Source organism: Daucus carota, chromosome 5, assembly GCF_001625215.2.
Source record: "Daucus carota subsp. sativus chromosome 5, DH1 v3.0, whole genome shotgun sequence".
Lineage (NCBI taxonomy): Eukaryota > Viridiplantae > Streptophyta > Magnoliopsida > Apiales > Apiaceae > Daucus > Daucus carota.
Window position 1 is genome coordinate 13897122 of NC_030385.2, and position 18328 is coordinate 13915449.

Here is an 18328-nt window from a genome sequence, read left to right on the forward strand (position 1 = left end):
GCACTGCAGTAGCACGCGCCTCAAGTGGGTCATCGATCCAAAACATGTATCCGCACCCCTCTGGCCATAGTGCACACCGGGACATCATTCTTCCAGCATTAGGCCCAGTCCCTCGATAAGTACTATGAACGGCAAGCCTTTCACAGTAGCACGTATCCCCTTGAACAACCTCACCTATTGGATCCATGTAATTAAGATTTGTTTAAAAAGTGTGAACAAGTTTTCCACTATTTATAAGGCCAATTTCCCAAGTACGCTCCCTTCATACAAATGTTTACTCACCATATTACCATTATTGCGGAAGAAAATAATGGAATCTCTGTCATGGGTGCATTATAGGCTTCACATGGCTACAGTCTCCGAATTTCTGCAAAAAATAATTCACATGAGTGCATTACACATGAGTACAGTCTCTGAATCTCTGCCAAAAAGACCATGTCATTTACTTTTATCATGGTTACAGTAAACGAATCTATGCGGTTTCACATGGGTGCATTATAGGGGTTCACATGGGTACACTTTCACATGGCTACAGTCTCCGAATTTCTGCAAAAAAATAATTCACATGGGTGCATTATAGGGTTCACATGAGTACAGTCTCCGAATCTCTGCCAAAAAGACCATGTCATTTACTTTTATCATGGTTACAGTAAATGAATCTATGCAGTTTCACATGGACCGATTCAGACACCTTCACCACTATACTCAAGTAGCTTCACATGGCTACACTCCATGAAAGTTGTGCAACCCTAGCCTTCCAACTCAACTACTTCACATGCCTACAGTGGATTATTAGTCTATATGTACTCATGTTTATTGAAGGTGTCTACACTTACAACTTCAAACTTAAATCTTCTCATCACGATATGTTCTCATCCTCTAGAATTTGGTTGCTACCACAAATGGATGACGACTACTATAGTTTGAGATACACCGATCCCAAAGAGTATTTCGCTAGAGTGCGGCGCGAGTGGGCATTCCGTCTTGAAGAATCGAATCAGTTGCGAAATGATCTGACTGGTCTCGGTGCAAAGCTCCCCGTCCGCGATTCTTTAGGCGTGTATCCGGCTCGTAACTTCAACGGTAGTTGGGGTGATTATCGCCGTTTGGTCATTGAAGCTGTGAGACTAATAAGGGAAGAGAACAACAGAATGTTGTTGCGTCGTTGTCGTTTCTACATGCTTAAGTTGGTAAAAGATTCGGCAGCTGCTAGCGGCAGGGAAATGACTTTTGAAGAAGAATGTCAACTTCTTCAAAATCCAAATTACTTGTCCGATGAGCCGATGTCCGATGAAGAGGCAACTGATGATGATGATTCCGAATAATATATTTTGTTCTTGCTTTTATTTTCAATAAATCTAGTTGTGTGTACTTGCATTATATTTATTTCAATGAAATTGCACTTAGTAAGAGCATAAACACAACATTACAACTACTTCAAAATCACTCACGTCTAACATATGACAAAATTCATCACGAATACTTTACATACTCGTCAAAATTCAATTTCACAATATCTATCACTTTTGCATCGTATTCTGCCCAGCTCTCTTCCAACAATGCTACCCTTTGCTCCTCCGTGATCTGTCCTTTCAAAAAAAAAGTATTTGTATCTCTATCTTTTTTGAAGTGATATTCTCGCAACGCCCTGCCTACTCCATACATAACCTCAGTGTCGGTCTCATCCTTGGTCGGCACCCAATGTCTGCCCTTTCTTTCTTCTCGATATTGCAACAACCGCATCTCCGCAACAAACTTCATCTTCCTCGATGCCCTTTCCGCAGCAATTGAAAGCTCGCCTTTCGTTTGTTCATAAGCCCATTCTTCCATCCCCTCGTCTTCCTTTCTCGATCTTTTATGGTTCTCCATTCAGAGCTTTGTTTGTACGAGTCGATCTAGAATATGTGTGTATGTGTGAGAATGGCTAAAAACCTAATGGTATTTTATAGAAACATATAGGTTACAAAAATTCACAATTTTATTACTAGCTATGTAATTACAACATTATTAATTAGATACTTACTAAAACTTGAATTAAATATATAAATATATATATATATATATATATATATATATAATTACCTTTTAAATTATACTTCAATATGAGCTTAAATATTTAAATATTACAATCTATAATATTATATTATATCATTACATAATATAATAATATAAAATATAATATCACAAATAATGTATAAGAATTATCCGATTAATGATTTTATTTTAAAAAAAAATATATCACAAATAATGTATAAGAATTATATGATTTTTTTTATATTATATCATTATATAATATAATATTATAAAAATATTATATAATTTTAAAGAAAATTATTATATTATAATTAGGGCTGTTTTTAAGAAATTAGGGCACACGACAGGGTCATATTACCCAGCTTGGGTCGCTCTTTGAAAACGCGACCCCAATGGGGTTTTTTTATGTTTGGGTCGCTGTTTCAAAGCGCGACCCGTGCTGCAAAAATTTTTTCGTTCAGGTCGCTGTTTCTCGGTTGATTTAGACTGGTTAGTTTTGAAAGCTCGAAAAAAAACTGGTTATTTTGAAAAGTGGTCGAACAAAGTGGTTATAAATGAGAGGGAGCCGATAAAAATATACATAAAATAGTTGATAGTAATTTATTTGTGAATGCTTTAAATATAATTTTAGAATGATTTGCATTTTACATCTCTTATCTATGGTCAAAAAATAATCCCGTATATCTATTTTAGGAAATTGCGTTTTGCATTCCGTATGTTTCAAACCCGATACAAGTTACACCTTTTTTATGAACTAACGTTAAAATTGACCGCTACCGATAGTCAACAGGGATAAAAATGCCTTTTCATTTCTGATTCTACAATCCAATAGCTGTATACCCTCTCGTTCTTAACCCCCATCCCCAAATAAGACCCTAACTACTCTAACCTAGCTATCTGAACCCTAACTACCCAAATCAGTTACCACAACACAAGTAGTATAAGAAGTTCAATTGAAGATGAGAGGTCGACTACGAGAGATTGAATTAGAAAAAGGCAAGGTTTTGAATTACGCTGTTATCTGCAGAGACGTACCAGTCGAAGAAGGTGAGTTTATAGTTGTTCAATGCTATTGTTTATATACATCACAGTGTTTATACAATGCTATTGTCCTCGGTGATTAAAGTATGTTGTGGTCTCTTTGTGTTTTTTATTCGACGTGGGCATGTGATTAAAGTATGTTATGGTCCCATCGTGTCGCTAAGATTTACAATTATTTATTGTGTAGGAATCTAGGATGTGTACTTGATTATTTGCTCTTTGTTATCTCAGTAATTAAATATAGGGTTGGTGACATCTCTCCTTATCGTTAACTATTAAGATAAATTACGGTGGTGTACGTATTTAGCGATGGATTTAAGGATTATTTAGATGAAAAAGTTGCATACTTTGACTATTGTTCAGCTAGCAATCTGAACAAAAGTGAAGTGGATGCAATGTTGTTGAATTTGAGGTTAAAACTAGGCTGCTATAAATTATGATTTTTGATTCCGGAGCAAAAATAGGATGAGGATGTACTAGTTGAATTTAAGACTGATCAAGATGCATCAACATTTACAAGCCTGTTTGAAGATGGATATGGTAATTTAGTTACACTCTATGCGGTAGTAGTAGATGATGAAGAAATACAGGAGTATGACTTCTCATGGACCCAATATGAAATAGATGAAAGGGAGAGATGGATTTCAGAAATTATTGAAAGGAGTGACATGAGAACAAATTGTGACTTGATTGAAGATATGGAGAAAGATAAGGAAAAAAAAAAGAAGAAAGAAAATGTACCATTCCACGGTGACACCTCCAACTTTGATTCCACTGAAAGCAAAGCTCCTCCACCAAAAAGATAAAGGAGAATACCCCCTCACACATGTATTCAATTTTTTAGGGTTTAGTCAATGCTCTTGAAACACAATTTCCCTCTGCAGAACATCGTTTTCGTGTAATGCATTTATACAAGAACCTAGCAAATCTTTACAAAGGGACTGATATTAGATCACAGTTGTGGTTAGCTGCAAAGGCAAACACTGACTATTGGTTTGATAAGCATATGGGATACTCGAAAAAGGTACATGTCATGACTTTAAATTCTTATTTTCTTCACTATTATTAAACATGTCATGACTTTAAATACTTCAACACAGTTACATGTCAGAGCATATGAATGGTTGGCACAAAGAGTTAGGTCTCAGTGGAGTAGATCAGGCTTTAGGACAATATGCAAATCTGACATGTTTGTCAATAATAATTGTGAGGTTTTTAATAATGCAATAAAAAAATTTAGAGAAATGGGAATTGTAAACATGTTCAAGGGTATTCATCTTGCATGTATGGAAAGAATTTAAGGGTGGAAAACCAAAATGCGGAGAAGAAATACTGAGTTTTGCTCAAAGCCTCTAAAAAAATTGCACAAGTAAGTATCTTTAAACAAGTGATTATCTTCATATAATTGCACCTAGCATGTTCTGTTTAATGAATCGAGAGTTTGTACTTATAGAGCAATGGAGAAAGCTGCAAAAGAAATAATAGTGTGGGATGGGGGTGACAAGTTTCACGTCACAATGTCAGCGGGGGGTCATGAGATTGTTGTAAACCTAGCTGAAAATACTTGTGCATGTAGAAAGGGGCAAATCACGGGAATTCCATGGTTTCATGCATGTTCCTGTATTTTTTTTTCAAAAACAAAATCCACTAGACTACATGCATCCATGTCATAGGAGGGATCAATGTCTTAAGGTGTATAGTCATATATTAGAGCCAATTAATGGAGAACCTTTTTGGGATGAGACTGAAGCAGAGCCTCCACTTCCTTCAATTATTAAAAAGGCACCTGGAAGACCAAAAAAGAATAGGGATAAAAAAGCAGACATTGTGGAAACTAGGAAGAGTGATCCAACAATGCTAAAAAGAACAGGGACATCTCTGCAATGTTCTTACTGTGGTGAATGGGGTCATAACACCAGTTCATGCCAAACTAGGGTAAGCATCAAAATTTGACTTGTGATAATGTGGATGATAATGTAACCATGACTGAAGCTGATAAAATAAAAAAAAATCAACCATAGCTTGCAATTATTGTAAGCAAGAGGGGCACACTGCAAGGACATGCAAAGAAAAGGTAGCTACTGAATATCTCATTTTAAAGATTCAATTTTTATATTTGCTTCAACATAATATATAACTAAACAATTCTCATCTTAATTTCTTTTGAAAAGGATGATAAGGAAAGAAGCAGAGAGGCCAAGGGGAAATAGAAATCTACAGAGGTTCCAATACAAGATAAAGGGAAAAGAAAAGAGAAAATGGTTGAATCAAATGATAAAGCACCTGAAAGCATATCCAGAAAGAATATTGGTATATCAAAATTCAATAGCCAAATGCAACTCATGCTGGAATCTTCAAATCTTTTATAGCACTTGGTCAACAGCAGAGGGGACCTCTAGACATTGAAGCTGAGTCATTTGTTGGAAGCAATGGACAACAATTCACATCTTTAAGAATATTGGAAGCTGCAAGACTTAGGAAACAAGAGCAGATGGGTCAAAAAGAATCTAACTAATTATGTTTTTAATTTGTAGAACCTTTTGGTCTAATATTCATCAAGACTTTTAGCTCCTTTTGGTATTATCTTGGTTAAGACTCTTGGTTATTTGGTACATCAACTTGGTCCACTGGTTTTTGTTTTAAGCTACTATTTTGTTATTTTGGTATGGTTTATCAATGTTATTGAGCTACTGAGTTTTTTTCAAATTGGTTGCATTAATTGTGAATTTGTCCTTAATTACACAGGGTTACTCAGTTGCATTCATAGTATATAAAACATACAAATTCATTGTATCACTATATTACTCAGAAAATCATTATTTCATTGCGATTTCAGCAAATCAAAGTTACAGTACACCAAAGATTCACTATGTTACAATACATAAAGCTACTACATCAAAGATCTGCTACTTCGTTATCTCTTTTGCAAATGATATAGAACACAATCACGACTAAGATGACAATCACTAATTTTGCAGCTCTAATACATCCAAACCACCCGCATCTTTCTCGACTAACCTCCAGCTGCTGTGACAACTCGTAATTCATGGCTTCCAAAGCATTAATCGTCTTAGTAGACCTGGTATGATTCTTCGCGCATGATCACAGAGTGGTGGTTCCACCCATTTGAAAAATTTACACTTGTAATCAACACAACTGATGAATCGACGCCCAACATTTGAGTCAGTCCAATCTATTCTCTCAACCGCCCTCTTTGATGGCATACAAAGGCACATCTCAGCCATGAAGTTGAAGAGATATTTAGGGTTTATAGAAGATAAGATGAAGAAGAAGCATAATTAGGGTTTGGATGTAAAGACCTGATATATAGACAATTCGAAATGTTTAAAGCCTATTATACCCTTAAAAATTTTAACGTTAATGTCTTAATTGGATGCTAAAACGGATTGAGGGTGCAGCTTGTATCGGGTTTGAAATATACGGGATGCAAAATGCAATTTTGCAAAGTAGTTATACAGAATTGTTTTTTGGCCATAGATAAGGGATGCAAAATGCAAATCACTCTTAATTTTACATTGATTTGTGCCCGTTTTTCTCTCAAGTATAGTAGTAGTGATAAAATATACATATACATGAAATAATTTGTTCAAAATAAAATTAGAAAAATTTATCACTCTACAGTAGAATCCTTCTAAAGTGTTTGGAATCAAAACAATTACTGTATTTTTAACGAGATTATCACAGAAAATGAATTTATTTATTCATATCAATCATTATATTGAACCGAGATTTTTATCGATAGAAACATTATCAATTCAAGAATATTAAATTAAAACAAATAAATGAATGAAAAACTACCTAAGATCCTAAGCAAGCCCCTCTCTCAAATAAAACTATATTTCCCTCTAGCGCCTCTCTCTTGTCGTAGTCGTAGCCGCCTGGGGCTTCCATCGGTTTTCACTAGTGGAAAGCCTCGAATCAGTTAACTACTTTGTTTTATTCTTAGTTTTTCTTCTCCGGAAACTTAGATCCAAAGCCATCGGAGATTTCGCTGTCTCTCTTCCAAGCGGGTGGGTTTCAATCCGATTTCTCTTGTTTTTGTGGTTTTACTTCAGATCTATTCTCGTAGGAATTCTTAGATCTAAAACCATCGGAGATTTCACTGTCTTTCTTCTCTATTTCAAGCGGGTGGATTTTCAGTCGGATTTCTCTTGTTTCTGTGGTTCCATCTAAGGTTGTTTTCTCTTCCTGGTGAGAGCTTTGTTTTTCACTTCTTGATTGTAAGCGGGGTTTGATTTGGTGATGAAAGTTTGTATGGAATCACAATTCTAGTCGATAACTCAAACGATAGCTCTATCAGGCATGATGAAGAGGGTACTAATAAGTCAACGAGAATGCATGAAGCGGGTACTTGTATTTGTATCAGGGCATGATGAAGAGGGTACCAGTAAGTCAACGAGAATGCATGAAGTGGGTACTTGCATTTGTATATATATTTTCTTCAAAATATCGTTTAATTGTCTTTTTGTGAGAACAGACGATTGCAATTTACTGTTTGTTCGACTCGATCATCGGTGTAGATGCCGTATGGCCTTTTATTATTAGATTAACACCGTTGTTTCAAAAATAAATGAATGAAGGGCGTGCATATATTACGGGCCCATATTAAAAGACCCAAAATTGCTTGCTACTTAATTGCCTGCACTTTTTTCTTATCTTATATTTATTGGTGTTATCAAAATCGCTATGTGTGATCCCTTAAGATATAAAATCGACTCTATGTCTTATTCTTTTTATTTCTAGAAAGGAATTTTCATGACTTGAATCAATATTTTTTATTCATCATTTGGCTTTATGAACTCAACTAATAATTATGAGTGAAGAAACAGCTTATCAAGGCAGTCGTAGTGACATTCAATTATCATTTCACTTATTTTTTAAAATCTGAATCTCTGACATTATATCCAGGTCTGATATTTCTAGTGAGTTCTTATAGACTAGAGTGACTGCTGGTTCAGATCTTGCCAACTACAGAAGAAGAAAATGACTGCATGCAGTAAATATTGGTGGGACAAATTAATGATGAACATGTTCATCTAAATTTGTCAGTGTCAGGATATAAATTCATCATGCAGGACATTTTGGTGAAAGAAATAGTGACCAGCACAGTCATTTCTTATTGCAACAATGGTAGCTTTCGTACGTAAGATTTGGTTCTCCTGGCCCTCTAAACTTCCTGCTGCATGCTATTGTTTTCTAACACGCTAAAAAGTACCCGGACTCGCCTGGTGTGTCTAAGTGCCTGTGTTGGGGTTGTGGTCCACAACAGCAGTTTTTTGTCAATAAGCTGGTACAAGGTTGTTTGGTAACGTCCAAAACAGTTTTTTATAACCGCGCTTTTTGTCTAAAAGCTGCTTTTACAGAAAGCAGGTATACCCCTGCTTTTCACAAAAGCGACCGTTGCCCCCGCTATTACAAGTCCTGGCATCAAACCCTAGCACATGCAATTATTTTTGTTCTTAAAACAAAACAAGAACAAGCAGTACACACTTGTGAAATACTTTTTTTTATTCTAATTTGGATTATTATTGCCCGTTAAGCATTTAAAATTACTTAATACTAAAAATTATTTTATTTTATATTTGAATATAAAAAATAAATGATAAGTAAATGTTGAAAATATTTCACCTTAATTATATAGTTTTTCAAATAGAATATAGTTTTTAATCATAAATTTTAATAGTTATTCCTACATAATTTTATATTTTAAATATGATTTGTATATCATTACTTACTTAATATTTTCTTAGTTTAATGAAAAGATTGACTTTAATAACTTATAAATGAACTTATGAAATATATATTATTACAAATTATATATATATATACACCCATATATATATATATATTAATAAAATATATTCTTTTAAAAACCTGATACATTATTAAAAAAAAGTTAGTTATTTTTTTTTAAAAAAAAACGGTATTAATAAATTGCAGATGTTAATAAAACATGCAGTACACGTATAAAATATTTTTATTGTAATAATGTATAGTAAACAACAACAAATTACCTTTTCATTAGGATAAAGCAAGCATCATGCATCCTAATAGCAAGCATCATGCATCCTCCTTCTCCATTACTCCTATAGTGTTTTAGTTGGATTTTGACTCGTAATCTTATTGTGTTTTTTTATGGATAATCCTATTGTGTTTTAGTTTGACTTAATTTTTATCTTTTTTTTCCTTTTGAAAACTTAATTTTTATCTTAATTAATTTTTTATTTTCTTATTTTATACAACTATAATTTGTTGTTCAATATTTGTCTATAAAATAATAAATAAAATATTATTTTATTTATACATATAACTCCAAACAGCAATTTAACAAAAAATTTACCAAACAGTTTGTTTTCAGCTTTTACTCAAACAGCACATTTGAAATCAAATTTACCAAACAGTCTCATCTTTTATAAACAACACTTTTTTAAACAGCACTTTTACTCACAGCAACAGCAATTTTCAACAGCAATCCCAAACAGACCCTAAGAGTTGTAGGAAGTATATCACAAGAAATTACCTGAAATCAATAATCAACAGTAAAAATACTGAAGAAATATTCGAGGCACGTGAAAACCACGATGTCCTTAAAACAGATTAGCCCTTTTTACGTGGTGCTTGAAGGTGTTATGGCTTCCGTCTCCTAGGATACAACAAATAGAGGTGATCTAAAGCACTAGAGATCCGCCTCCTACGAATCGAACAAGTATTGCTTCTATCTCACAGAAACCGAATCCTAGAAAGCTCTAAGAGGAATGCAAGAAAATGATGTATTTGTGTACTCAACCAATGTGCAAAGGCCTCCTTATATAGGAGTAAGAATTTTGTAACTTACAACTCAATTAATTTTGTAACCCCCACAATGCAATAAATTTAAATTTGTAACCCACATATAACACTAAAATCATAGTTATTATTAGGGGTTACAAATCAATTTCATTGGTTACAAAATTATATCATAAGTTACAAAAATTATCAAATAAATACATGCAAATCAAATATTCAAATAATCAAAATCAAATATTCAAATAATCAAATTTATTCAAATATCTAACAATCCCCCACATGAATAAAATTGATTATGAGAAGACACTATGACACGGAGATAGAAGCGCATAGGTAGAAACCAACATAGGATAGGTAGGTGTTACCCCTTGAACCTTCCCTTGTAAGAATATATTTACATTTCTAGAATTTCAGTAGTCGCGTTGACCTTGAACTGCCCTTCTATATTGTGAAATGATGATACATCCCCCACTGGAATCTTTCCCTATATTTGTTCAGTTCTCACTGTTAAGCCCATTTTGGTCCTGAGCTTTAGCCTGGTTCTGTGAGTTTTTCCCAGAATTAGCCATTATAATTCCTTCTTGAAGCGACCCCACTTCACTCACATAGATGATCTCTCTACCAATACAAAAATATTATTTGTTTGACTCATACTGATCATTAAAAGCATAGCTTAGCCTTTATCCCACTTATCACTGTCTTTCATCATAGGAATGGACCTAGGAGTAAAACCCCCACAGTGATCTCACTAAGCCTTTACAATTAGGTTGTCCCGTTGAACCAAGATCTTGTGATCTCCAGTCAACAAGGTTGGGTTTCCTTTGTACCAACTTTTATTATGGGCTTTAGTCCCATTCCTTTCGATGATTTTTCAACTAACTCTCTTGTTAACCCCTTGGTTAGCGGATCCGCGGTGTTATCTTTTGATCTGATAAAATCAATCGAGATAACTCCAGTTGAGAGTAGTTGTCTAATGGAATTATGTCGACGACGTATATGCCTTGACATTCCATTATATAGTACACGCTCTGCTGTACCTATAGCTGCCGTACTATCACAATGTATACAAAGTGGTGGTACCGGCATCTCCCATCTTGGAATATCTTCTAAAAATTGGCGTAACCATTCAGCTTGTTGCGCAGCTTTATCCAAAGCTACAAACTCAGCTTCCATTGTCGAATTAGTTACGACCGTTTGTTTTGAAGATTTCCACGAGATCGCTCCACCTGCTAGCGTAAATACATATCCGCCAGTGGACTTCGACCCTTTTACACCATTTATCCAATTAGAATCACTATAACCTTCTAAGATACTTGGATAAGTTGTGTAGTGCAATCCATAATCACGCGTATACCTTAAGTACCTAAGCACTTTAGTTATCGCTTTCCAGTGATCCCTTCCTGGATTGCTCGTGTATCTGCTTAGCTTGCTTACAGTAAAGGCAATGTCTGGTCGTGTACAATTCATTAAGTACATCAGACTTCCTATTACTTTTGCATATTATCCTTGGGAAACACCTTCCCCTTTATTTTTGGATAGATGTAAAGTCGTATCAAAAGGAGTTCTTGACACACTAGAATCATCTTTTTCAAATTTCTCAAGTATCTTATCAACATAATGTGACTGATTTAACATAAGTCCACTTGAAGTTCTTAGGATCTTTATTCCTAAAATCACATCAGCTAAGCCCATATCTTTCATGTGGAACCTTGAATGTAATATGTCTTTGGTAGATTTAACCATCTTGTCATTACTACCAATGATAAGCATATCATCAACATAAAGGCGCAAGATGACATATCCATCTACTGTATCTTTGACATATACACATTTGTCACATTCATTGATTTTGAATCCATTTGACAACATAACACTTTCAAATTTTTGATGCCAATCACGAGGCGCTTGTTTTAAGCCATAAATTGACTTAACTAACTTACAAACTTTATGTTTCAATCCAGGAACCACAAAACCCTCAGGTTGTTTTATGTAGATTTCTTCATGTAAACCTCCATTTAGAAAGGCCGTTTTTACATCCATCTGATGCACGTCAAGTTTTCGTAATGCTGCAATAGCAAGTATCATCCTTATGGATGCCATTCTCATCACGGGAGAATACGTGTCAAAATAATCAATGCCTTTCTTTTGACGAAAACCTTTAACAACAAGTCGGGCTTTGTACTTATCAACGGATCCATCTATTTTCAGTTTTCGAGTGAAAATCCATCTAGTACTTAATGGTTTACATCCCGGAGGAAGATCCACTAGTTCCCATGTATGATTCTGCATAATAGAATCAACTTCACTTTTTATGGCCTCTTTCCAAAAAGGACCATCCGGACAATGTACAACTTGTGAATAAGTCTGTGGCTCATTCTCGAGCAAATAAGTTAAAAATTCAGGCCCAGATGATTTTTCAACTCTAGCTCTTTTGCTTCGACGAGGTGTGTCCTCTTTTTCAAGTTCATCCAAATTTTCTTGTTCCTCGTCATCACTATATTCATTTTCAGATATAGTTCACGTGTCCGTTTTGATGAACTTGAACTTTCTTTGGACTTACGTGGAAATACATGTTCAAAAAATGAAGCATTTCTCGATTCCATTATTGTATTCTTGTGTATATCAGAGATTTTTGACTCATGCACAAGAAACCTATAAGCAGTACTGTTGTGTACATATCCTATAAAAATGCAATCCACTGTCTTTGGACCGATTTTTACCTTCTTTGGTTCTGGTACGAGAACCTTTGCAAGGCACCCCCACACTCGCAAGAATTTATAGGAAGGCTTCTTCTGTTTCCATAATTCAAAGGGGGTTTCGAGTAGTACGAAAACAGAATTACAAGACAAGACAACTAAACAACCAAATTTTATTAGTAAAAAAAAAAAACAATTTTTAAAATAAACAAAACCATGTAAGACAACAAAGAGGCATGCTGGTTAAGAACACAGTACTATACATACTCACCGGAAATTATAAAACTAATGCGAGCAAAAGTGTACACAACAAAATAAACCAAGTATTATTCAGATGCATAACATGTATATCTAGCAAACGGGACCAACACGACAAGTAGAGCACTAAGCATACAAACACGCTACTCTAAATTATTACACTCCCCGACCAAAAAAAAAACCATATCGAATAAAAGTAATCTGTTTTAAGCTTGTAGGAAGTATATCACAAGAAATTACCTGAAATCAATAATCAACAGTAAAAATACCGAACAAATATTCGAGGCACGTGAAAACCACGCTGTCCTTGAAACAGATTAGCCCCTTCCACGTGGTGCTTGAAGGTGTTATGGCTTCCGTCTCCCAGGATACAACGAATAGAGGTGATCTAAAGCACTAGAAATCCGCCTCCTACAAACCGAAAAATTATTGCTTCTATCTCACAGAAACTGAATCCTAGAAAGCTCTAAAAGGAATGCAAGAAAATGATGTATTTGTGTACTCAACCAATGTGCAAAAGCCTCCTTATATAGGAGTAAGAATTTTGTAACTTACAACTCAATTAATTTTGTAACCCCCACAATGCAATAAATTTAAATTTGTAACCCCCATATAACACTAAAACCATAGTTATTATTATTACCTTCTCGTCAGAATGGTTGCATTACTAGTGATTATTATGCGGAGTTAGAAAATGTGGTAGTGCATAATCTTATGCAGGAAGATCAGAACAAATGGGACGAAGAGGTTCTGAAAGACTTGTTTAATGATCGAGATATAGAATTAATTCGCCAAGTACCAATACCAGGTCGTAGTAGAGCTGATTCATGGTACTGGATGGTGGAAGAGCATGGGATGTTTTCAGTTAAAAGCTGCTATAGATTAATTCGAGGGGAGAGTACCGGGGGGGGGGGGGGAGAATGGATTTTGGAAGCAGTTATGGGGTTTAAAGTTACCTGGGAAGGTGATTAACCTTGTATGGAGGGCATGTAAAGGAGTGCTGCCTACTACAACGGAGCTAGTTAAACGTATAATGAATGCCAACCCAATATGTTCATGGTGTCATCGGCATGCTGAAACGCCATTACATGTTCTGTTTACGTGTAGTTTTGCTCAAGAATTGTGGGACCGTGTAGGGATGCAGGAGGTGCTGGGAGTCGAGGACACCACTACGGTTTTGCAGGTGTTTCAACAGATGTTTAACAGTAGTTCCCGGAGTAAAAAAGTGATGTTGGGATTATTTTGTTGGAGCTTATGGTGGAGGAGGAACTCTTGGGTATGGGATAGGAAAATTGTTTCGGCCTTTGGAGTTCAATCGATGGCATTGGGGTTGTTACAGGAGTGGCAGTCGAGTCAGGAGGAGTTGGGGGGAGGAGGGCGAAATCGAGCTAGTAGTGCCAACAGGCAGTGGTGTAAACCTCCAGAGGGATGGATTAAAGTTAACATTGATGCTGCGTGTCATGCTCAGCAAGGGTATATAGGCATCGGGTCTGTGGCTAGAGACGAGAATGGACAGTTCCTTCGGGCTTCTGGACGCAGAATTCAGGGACGATGGAAGCCTAGGGAGGCGGAAGCGCTAGGCCTAAAGGAAGCTTTATTATGGGTTCGGGAATGGAGAACAAGTAAGTGCGTGTTTGAGATGGATGCGAAGACAGTAGTTGACGCGATTTATGGAGATGGCGGAAATTCTTATTTTCATACAATTATAGAAGATTGTGTGGATATTCTTCATCACTTTCATGAAGTGGTAGTTGTTTTTGAGCGTCGATCTGCGAATAAAGTAGCTCATGTGCTAGCACAAACCGCTTATTCTATGACAGATCATATGGAGTGGATAGACATCGCTCCTGATTTTATCTGTAATCTTTTAAGTGATGATGTTTAATTTATGCAAGTGCTTTTATTCAAAAAAAAAAAAAAACCATAGTTATTATTAGGAGTTACAAATCAATTTCATTGGTTACAAAATTATATCATAAGTTACAAAAAATATCAAATAAATACATGCAAATCAAATATTCAAATAATCAAAATCAAATAATCAAATATATTCAAATTTATTCAAATATCTAACCAGAGTATGGTACCATTTCTTCCTTTTCTAGCAAAAGGTTTGCTATTAAGCTTGTTATAAATTTTCCGATATAACAAAAAAGCAACAAGGATATAGATATTATAATTATTAAACGATTAGCCGACCTTAAGATTTCGAAACTGGTTAGGGCACTTTCGACTGGATAGCCCAATTAAGGATGGCCCAACATGCATACTAATATATGGACCTGGTCTAGATAATATATTGGGGTCACTACAGACTGTAACCCCAATTGGGGGCGTTGTAACTACAGACCGTGTAAGAATGAGCTTACGAGCCATTGCAACCTGTAAATGACGAATTGACGATTAAGAATGCTGTATATGCATAAACTTCATATATGGATCATCTAATGTTCTAGGATAGTGAAAACAAATTATAGTCGCACCGGACATTTTACATATTTATTTTAAACAAGTTATATATATATAAAATAATTTTAGTTGAATTTCTTTTTCCTTTCCTATCCTTGAAAATTGGAATGTATTAAATCTCGAGACTTGGCAAGGTAGAATGAAGATCGCAGAGATATAACTTGTTAGGGTAACAACAACAGGTGTATTTTACTAAGTGGTCTTCAAATATGTTGGCATACCAACTTACTCATATATCACATATATATCCTCATTGCAGAGGTCTGTTCCGATCAATATTAAAAATTGTATTCTTCTTAATATAATAGTATAAAACATCTGCATTTTGTAAAAAAAAAATTATACAAATATTATTAAATATTAAAACTTTTTATAAACATATCTTTAAAAACAGAAATGAACAAGTATGCTAGGACAAATTCTTATCTAAAAATATATATATAACTGGCCAAGGGAGCACAAATTCTTATCTAAAAATTATGCAATACAAGACAGAGCACCTAGTTTTCGGTATTAATGAGGTCAAATTAATATTTTTTTGATAATTCTTTTTCTAAATAAAATTTTTCTGCTCAAGAAGTATTAAAAAAATATTAGAAAGAATGATCTATATTAAGACCTCGAAGGACCGTATGGTCAATGCCTAAGCCCAACAACTGCATAAATTATATTTTAAACAATTAACATATGTAAATATATACATTTAAAGACACGTATATTTGCAGAATTAATTAAATTTTAACTTTTTTTGTAGAAATTTAAACTTAAGCTTATAATAAAAGCCTGCGATCTTATCTCCAGGAACCACGTGTCCTCAGACCTAGCACACTTGTCAATCTCCGTGATACGTGTGAAGCTGTGGTAAAACCTCGATCTTGTAGCGTGACAAGGATCTTCGCCGACTTCCCCTGTTGTTTTGTCTCATCTATATTTTTAGCAATCGGCTCAAATGTATTGACATAACATGATACATCCCCTGGTGCTAGCTATATAGAGACGCAGGAGAACAAGAACGATACAATGAATATCGCAATCAAATTATCCCGAACACCCGCACCCAATTCTCTCTTATCTTCATCTTCTTCATCATCGCAACACTTTGGCCGAAGCCTGACGGCTCCAGGAGGGATTAAGTTCCAACACTCGCAAGCAAAGCCTGATAAGATGGATCAAGCTGATCAGCCCAAAACAAAATCCGAGCATGGGTTAGTATCTGTCTATATACACATGTTCATGTTAGTTTTAGTATGTATTATGTATAACAGGGGCGGTCCTGACTATAAACGGACAAAACTAGCCCCGACTAAACACGGGGGGTGTTATACTGCATGTTTAATTAGTTGTGCTGTGTGTTGATGTGTTTTGGAATTTAAAAAATGAACAGAGATGCGGTGATGAAGGAGTCGTTTGGAGATGCATACTCTACTAGGTCAAATGATGAAGGTTTTGGTGGTATATACGGCGGGAATGAAGAAGAAGGTGGGCACAAAGTGCATGGCGTCTCTGCTGGTAATAGCTCAAGCTCAAGTTCTTATTATCCTCTTTTGAACCGAATTTTGTTGGAACAGAAAAATCGAACTTATTCGAGAAATTATATGAATTGTAATTTTTGATGTGTAGAAGAAAAAGAGTACGAGAAGACGCAGGGAAGTCACGTGGAGGAGAAGGAGAAAGCCCGGAATAAGAAATGAATCGCAGTTGAATAGATAGTCTGTAGTCTGAACTCTGTAGACAAGACAACTTTCGTCTTTTGCTTGTACGGTGTATTATTGTTTTCGTAGAAGTATTTGTTCTGGTTCGTTTATTTGCTTCAAGCCGCCGTTTCTCTTATAACGATTTAATAATCTTACATTTTGACCGGCTGACATTTTGATTTTAAATAGAGATTATTTTGTTGTTGAATTTGGCATTGTCCCATTTTTGAAGACGTGATGTCCAAATTTATTATTTTATTTTTAATTAAATTCTGAATTAAATTGATATTATGATTGAATTGTAATTCGGATTAATTTGAATTGAATTATATTTTTTTATGAACAATAGGATTTTATTGACAATAAAATACCGGAACACAACCGGACAAATCCTCAAAACTGATAAATACAACCTGATTGTGAAAAAAAAAACGAGCTACGTAAACAACCGTTTTGTTTTCAAATTGCTTAATAGATAGAATATAAATATTCTTTGATAATAAAAATAATTATAATAATTTCTCAACAATCGAGCCTCTCTAATACAAGGAAGAAGGAAGAATACTCTTATTTAAGATATAAGATATGACATGGTGGGATAGTGAATTCTATGCTTTCATAGATGGATCATAGGAGTTTCAAGCTAATAGTTCTTGTTTAGCTGGAATAGGGGGATGCATCAGAGACAAGAGAAACAGCCTTCTCTTCATCTTCTCAGGGCCAATTTCAGCTACTTCTCCTAGAGAGGCTAAAAGAGAAGCTATTGTCCATGTTTACAAAGCATTCTCTACCCAAAGAACAATCCAAGGGAGGTTACAAATTAACACAGACTGCATCTCTTTAGTGGAAGAATTCCAAAAACAAAGCGCGGGTTTGTTGAAGCTGGAAGGTTCCGAATACTGGCTACAAATGGTACAAAATATGAATATCAAGCTTAAGTATATATCAAGGGAGTATCTGTTGGGAGCTCATGATCTAGCAAAACAAGGAGCTAAGAGGGTGGCATCGCTACGTGCATGGTGTCAAATTCTAATATCATGCAATATTGCTTTCCCTCTCTTCATGATGGCAGCTAATTTTTGTTTCAATTAATCTCTCCGAAATTTAAATTGCCAGTTCACATTTATTCAAAATGAGTTTTTATTCCACTGCACAATATGTCAGATATAGTATCTGATTTATTTTCTTTTTGAAACAAAGCAGCGTCTTTGAGCCCCCAAGCACTGATGACTCGCGTATTTCCAAGATTATGGGGTTTTTCTAGAACCAATAAGGGTGATTTGCGTGAGAAAACCTGCATGGGGAAAATAGAAAGACAAATGCAATGAT

General features: G+C 35.1%; 2 protein-coding genes across 3 annotated transcripts; both read left to right on the plus strand.

Moving 5' to 3' along the window:
* The first annotated feature begins 13869 nt into the window (after positions 1-13869).
* On the plus strand, positions 13870-14721 carry LOC108221372 (uncharacterized). Its single transcript, XM_017395255.2, has one exon. The coding sequence runs from the start codon at positions 13870-13872 to the stop codon at positions 14719-14721; it is 852 nt and encodes a 283-aa protein (XP_017250744.2).
* Positions 14722-16263: 1542 nt separating this feature from the next.
* Positions 16264-17185, plus strand: LOC108222608 (uncharacterized). Of its 2 annotated transcripts, none has more exons than XM_017396504.2 (3): positions 16264-16510; positions 16690-16814; positions 16926-17185. In XM_017396504.2, the coding sequence occupies exons 1-3, from the start codon at positions 16326-16328 to the stop codon at positions 16994-16996; spliced, it is 381 nt and encodes a 126-aa protein (XP_017251993.1). In that variant the 5' UTR covers positions 16264-16325; the 3' UTR covers positions 16997-17185. The 2 variants fall into 2 exon arrangements, with proteins under 2 accessions (XP_017251993.1, XP_017251994.1); XM_017396505.2 differs by having other exon boundaries at positions 16929-17185.
* The last annotated feature ends 1143 nt before the right edge of the window (positions 17186-18328 follow it).

Coding starts and splice junctions, on each gene's coding strand:
- LOC108221372 (XM_017395255.2), top strand. CDS start 13,870: ATGAATGCCAACCCAATATGTTCATGGTGTCATCGGCATGCTGAAACG.
- LOC108222608 (XM_017396504.2), top strand. CDS start 16,326: ATGAATATCGCAATCAAATTATCCCGAACACCCGCACCCAATTCTCTC. Junction 16,511..16,689: donor AAAACAAAATCCGAGCATGG/GTTAGTATCTGT, acceptor AAAAATGAACAG/AGATGCGGTGATGAAGGAGT. Junction 16,815..16,925: donor AGTGCATGGCGTCTCTGCTG/GTAATAGCTCAA, acceptor TTTGATGTGTAG/AAGAAAAAGAGTACGAGAAG.